At 55.2% G+C, this 5327-nt stretch overlaps 1 protein-coding gene across 1 annotated transcript in view; it reads right to left on the minus strand.

Moving 5' to 3' along the window:
- Positions 1–1415: 1415 nt before the first annotated feature.
- The window catches only part of NCDN (neurochondrin), a 33954-nt gene continuing 30042 nt past the window's right edge, over positions 1416–5327 (minus strand). The window contains exons 2-7 of the mRNA XM_061360799.1: positions 4960–5096; positions 3594–4580; positions 3148–3374; positions 2750–2974; positions 2387–2529; positions 1416–2119 (exon numbers count right to left, since the gene is read on the minus strand). Of these exons, the coding sequence (XP_061216783.1) occupies positions 1683–2119; positions 2387–2529; positions 2750–2974; positions 3148–3374; positions 3594–4580; positions 4960–5055 (2115 nt within the window). The 5' untranslated portion in view covers positions 5056–5096 and the 3' untranslated portion in view covers positions 1416–1682. The remainder of the gene's footprint in view (positions 2120–2386; positions 2530–2749; positions 2975–3147; positions 3375–3593; positions 4581–4959; positions 5097–5327) is intronic.

The raw sequence follows: 5327 nt of genomic DNA on the forward strand, positions 1-5327 counted from the left end.
TGGAGAACTTTGCTGGGCTTTGGTTTGCTCCCAGTTAGCCTGTCTGGAATTGAAGACAAGCAGCTAAAGGCCTCTGGGTTTGGGGCTGTTCTGATCTTGGATAAGGTCCTCAGGACCAGGCTGGATTTCTGGTCAGGTGTTGTGGAAGCTCCTACCACTGCCTGCAGGGATGAAGGATGGCCAAGCCAGCATGGAGAACCACAGGGAGCCCAGTGCAGTGCTGGGAGGGAGGAGAGCAGGGCACCCTCCTGCTGATAAAGGTGCCTATCTCTCATTAGCACTAATGAGAGTCTTTCCTTAACAGGAATTCCACACCCTTTGACCAGAGGCAGAAGAGCACATGGGACCAGGAAGAATGGAAGGTAAAGCATTTGAGGGTTGGGGTGGCTTTTCTGGCAATCTGAAATGTGTTTCTGACCCTTCCAATGCACTGCTGTTTCCCTGGGTGCAGGGCTGGGGTGTTCCTGGCAGGATGGGGACGCTCTCCCAGCCCACACTCAGTGCTGTTTTCCGAGGCCAGGAGGCTCATTTGTGTGTTTGGCTTACATCGCTGCCTTCTGGGAGCACCCACCTTTGTCCCAACTTGCAGGAGCTTTTCCGAGCTCAGCTGGAAGGATCAGAAAGATCCTTTCCCTGAGCAGCAGCGGCTGCCTCTGCTCCAGCTGGGTTTGCTCTCACAGAGCTAAGGGTCTGGTACCAAGCAGGAATACCCCCAGCTCAGCTCTCCTTTTGAGGCAGCTCCTTGCTTGATTCCCTCTGTGCCAAACGATTCCGCAGCCCCCCTGCAGGAGTTCTGGGGACAGCGAGGATCAGTGCCTGGGCCTGGCAGATCCAGCTCCGGCGAGGCTGCTGCTCCCAACTTGTTCCTCGACTGACACCTGGTGGAAAAGCTGCAGCCCAAGTTGAAGCCATCGCCTGGCAAGAGGGGAAAATCCCTTTACATCCCAACCCTGCAGCCAGGGAGCCCGGGGAAATACAAATCCCTGCGGCTGTGCCATGTGTGGATGCTTAACAGGAAAGAAAGGGCCATTTCAAGTGTGCTGTGAAGGGTTTCTAAACATACATTTGGAGTTATAATGATGATCTGGTGTCAGTCATAGATACAAACAGGGAGTTGTTGTCCCATATGGTGCAAGCACGTTTCTACAGCAACCATTGGAAGGGGGCAGGTCTGTGCCAAGTCACAGGGCGTTATTCTCACTGCCATCAGTAAGTATTAAAGCTGTCCCTGTTCCTGCTTTTTGCAGGTTTCTATGTGTAGTGCCAAGTTACTTCACATGCTAACACATGCAAGCCTCTGACTTAAAGTGACATCCTTGCTGTGACAAAAGTGGGAGTGTGTTAATGGCAGAAGCAGGCAACCTCTGAGGGCCCTGGGCAGAAATAAATCCCAACACTGCAGGAGTTTGAAAAACAAAACAGACAAACATCTTTAATAATACACAGACTGCTTTTGAAAAGAAATAGAGCAAGAGGGTCAAGCAGGTGTATGTTGAAGCATTCTGAGGCAGCAACAGCTCTGTGCATCGGGTTGGGCAGCTCATCTCTGCTACATCGCTCCGTGTTTAGGAAGTCTGGTAATCTGAGTGTGGGTTTGTCCCCACCCGGCACCAAAGGGTGTGGGGCAGATGTTGAACAGACCTTGTGCTGACTGCTCCCCACAGCAGGGTGCTGCTGGCTCTTCACTGCTCAGACAGACACTGCTCCAAAGCTGCCATACCATAGAGGTTGGCCCACTCCCTGCCGTGGTGTGACAGGATCAGGTCCCTGCAGGGCCTGCTGGCTCTGGCCAGCTCCACCAGCACCCCCTGGAAAGCAGCGATGAGCTCAAAGTCCACCGAGGCTGCAGCAACACGGGTCAGGAGCTCGGAGAGCCCTTCCAGCCACCGCGCCTGGAGCACGGCTTGTGGCAGCCAGGGGAAAAGCGGGATGCAGCCAGCCAAGGCCTGCATTCCCAGGAACCAGAGCTCACTGATGTCAGCCCAGGCACTCGTGTAGGCAGGCGAAATGGCCAAGGTCAAGCTGTCACTGCCAGGCTCTGCTTGGGCAGTATGGGCATGGGATAGGAAGGAAATGGCAGCCCCAAAGAACTTCTTGGTATGCTGTGTCCCCTGGAGAGCTGGAAGAAAAAGGAATTAATTATTTGATACAGAGCACCCTTCAGTGTCTCTGTCTGCAGCAGGGCTTTTGGGGAGAGCAGGATACCCCTCCTGCCTGAGAAATCTCTTAATCCCAGTGCATCAGCCTGCCTAATTTCCTGCCTATTCCTTACTCCACCAGGCTTTTGGTTTTGCCACTTTTCCAACTATAAACTGGACCTGCTTCCCTCGTATTTGCCTTCTCCAGCCCAACCAGTGTCTGATTTGCCAGTGGGAACTCCTCCTACCTGTGGAATCTGCAAGGATCCTGGCCATCATCAGGCCCAGAGTGGCAATGTTTGCTGATAGAACCAGGTGATCCTTCTGGGGCAGCAGAAGTGGAAGAGACTTCAGCAACGTGTCCATCAAGGAGGGAAAGGTTTTGTCTCGCCTAGAGAGAAAGCAAAACCTGAGATGTGCTTCCTGAGCAGAGCCAGAAGCACCTGGAAATGTCAAGGTTAAATGCAGCACCAAAAAAGTAATGTAATTGCTTTTGGAAAAGGGACATCCCTTTTTCAGCTTTGTGTTAACAGATTCTGTAAGCTCACTTCACAACACCATTGGGAAGAAAGAGGGTGCAATCTTGGAGCAAGCTCTTCTGGCTCCATTACCTGATGAGGTCTGGTGCTGTCACAACCAGGTTAAGGAAAATCCCACACATGGTCTGCAGACTCATTTCAGTGCTTGTCAGTGGAGTTGGGGACCCAGGCTTGGAGGTCAGCACCTCCCACTGATGGAGGAAGTACTCACAGAGCAGTGCTGGTGCCCCTTCTGAGATGAGGATGTCCCGGGGCCTGTCCTCTGCTGTTAAATGGCAAAAGCCAGGTAGCAGAAGCCTGGAAGGGGAAAGAAATTGGGAGCATGAGGTAGAATGGCTCTAAGCCCTGCATTTAATCCAGGTGTGGGGGCAAAAAGGAATCATGGAACTGGCACGGAGGGGAGAATGGAAAAGGGAAGATTTGAGCAGGCTTGTGCTAAAATGCATCAATTCTGTGCTTAAAATACATACCTCAGAGCATCCTGGGGTAAGCCAGAGCCCTCTGTGCTGACCAGCTCTGGCTGGGGAGGACTCCCAGCTGAGCTGCCCTCTTTGAAAAGCCTTTTGGCATAAAGAACAAGGAAAGGCAAGAGCTCGCAGATTTCCTGCTTGAGGGAGGATGTCTCTTCTGCCATCCAGGCTCCAAGGATTCGAACAGAAGCAAATATGAAAGGATCTTGTAGCTCCTCCTGTTTAACCTGCATGAAGAAGCAAGCAGACAGAAAATGATGTTTGAGCCACTGTCCTATCGAGCTGCTGTAGATACGAAAACTGCAGTGGGCCCAGATGCACAGTTTGCTCTACACAGCTACAGCCACGAGCTGCTGAGCACTCAGTAAGCATCCTGGTTAGCAGCCGTGAAAGCCTCCCAAAGAAACACACAAAACCACACTCTTTGCTTGCAAACCCTGCATTACCTGTCTCAGGTAGAATATTACAGCTCCAAATGCCTCCTCCATGATCCTCATGAGCTGCATTTTCTGCACCTCCTTGAGCAGTGGTTTCTCTTCTCTCAGGCACTCCTGGATCCCCATCTCAATAAGGACATAGCAGGCTGTTACCACTTCTTTCTTCCCCTCCACCTCCAAGGGATCTGGCTCCTCTAGAGTCAGGCGGACCTCCACACAAGCCAAGTTCACCAACAGGGCCAGGAACTTGCTTCCAGCACTGCCTGCTGGGATCCACTCTGACCCACAGGCCTGCACGAGGCAGGCAGCGAGGCTGAGGGCAGGGTCCCGCTGCGACTGGCTGAGTTTACTGCCCAAGATGTTAGCCAGCCCTTTGTAAAGCCTATGGAGGCACTCAGAGCCCTGCGGGTCCTGTGTGAGCGGTGGTGACAGGGGGATGAAATGAGGCAGAACCTTGCACAGCTCAAATTTGGTCATGTCTTCAGTCTTGAGGAAATCCTCAGAGAGCTTGCTCAGCACGGCCAGGAGGTGTGGAGCATCTCTCTGCCAGCACTTCTCCTCTGCTATGGCCAAGAGCCCCAGGAGCAGAGCCAACGCACGCTCAGAGCCATAACTGCTATTCACATAGGCCTGGCACAGGGCAGACACTGTCCCTTTGGTCACCAGCTCTCTGGGCCCCCTGCTTGTGGCCATGACAGCACTGAGGCACTGGTATACATCATCAACCATGGGTGCGCTGTCCGGATTGCAGGGGGAGAGCAGGATGTCATTGAAGGTTGGGATTTTGTTCAGGATCTGGGAGTGCGCCGCTAACTCGGGATCGGTGCAGAAGCATGACAGCAGAGTAAGGCCCAGCGCCCGGAAGGTGTGATCGGGGCAGCCCGGTGGGGGCTTCCCAGACGCGAGCAGGCGAGTGGGAAACGTGAATCCAATTGCATCAAAGATCTGGCGACGGGTCCTGGCATCTACTTCTCCAGCTCTGACCGCCTTGGTCACCTGTAAGGCAAACCGGGGGTGAGCACTGCAAGCGGCTTTGCTGAATTTACAGGGTTCAACAGTCAAGTAAGAAGCCTTAAGAAGCTTTTATTAGTGCAGAGAAGCACCCACCGAGCTGGGCACTTGGTTTAAGTGCTAACGGGAGCTTTCCCAGGGGGCTTTGGGAGCGTGGCAGCACGCATGAACCCTCAGTGCATCAGGACAAGGCCGGGCTCTTCCTGCCTTGCTGACGGGACCATGAGGGCGCTGAAGCGCCTCGCCCCGAGGCTCCCAACGCCGCTCAGCCCCGACATTCGCACACGCGGGTTTCGCCTTCCCCCTGCCCTCTCCTGACGCGATGGCGCCCGCGGCACCGCCCCCCTGCGCCCCGGCTCCTTACCAGGAGCAGCGCTGCGAACTGCTCGCTGTCGTTCCTCGCGTCCCTGAGCACATCGAGGCACCGCCTCAGCGCCGAGCTCCCCGCGGCCTCGGCCATGTCCCGGCGGCCGCCTCACTGACACGGGGCGCACCCGGTAGCTCCCCGTCCCCTCAGCTCCGCCCTTCACCGATGCCCCGCCCCGTTCTGCCTTCCAGCCAATCCACGCGCGGCTTCCGCGCCACAGCCCAACCGCTTGCCACCTTGTTGGGCGGTCCCTGAAGTCACCGCCCCCGCGCGGCCTGTGGGCAAATCCGCTGTGGCTGCGCGGCCTCTTGGCCCGCTGCTGAGGGAGCGCCCCCCCGCAGAGAGCCGGGACCGTCGGGATAACC

The sequence above is a fragment of the Neopsephotus bourkii genome, unplaced genomic scaffold (assembly GCF_033783945.1).
Source record: "Neopsephotus bourkii isolate Nb327-2 ecotype Australia unplaced genomic scaffold, CSIRO-AGI_Nbou_v1 NB_1036, whole genome shotgun sequence".
Lineage (NCBI taxonomy): Eukaryota > Metazoa > Chordata > Aves > Psittaciformes > Psittacidae > Neopsephotus > Neopsephotus bourkii.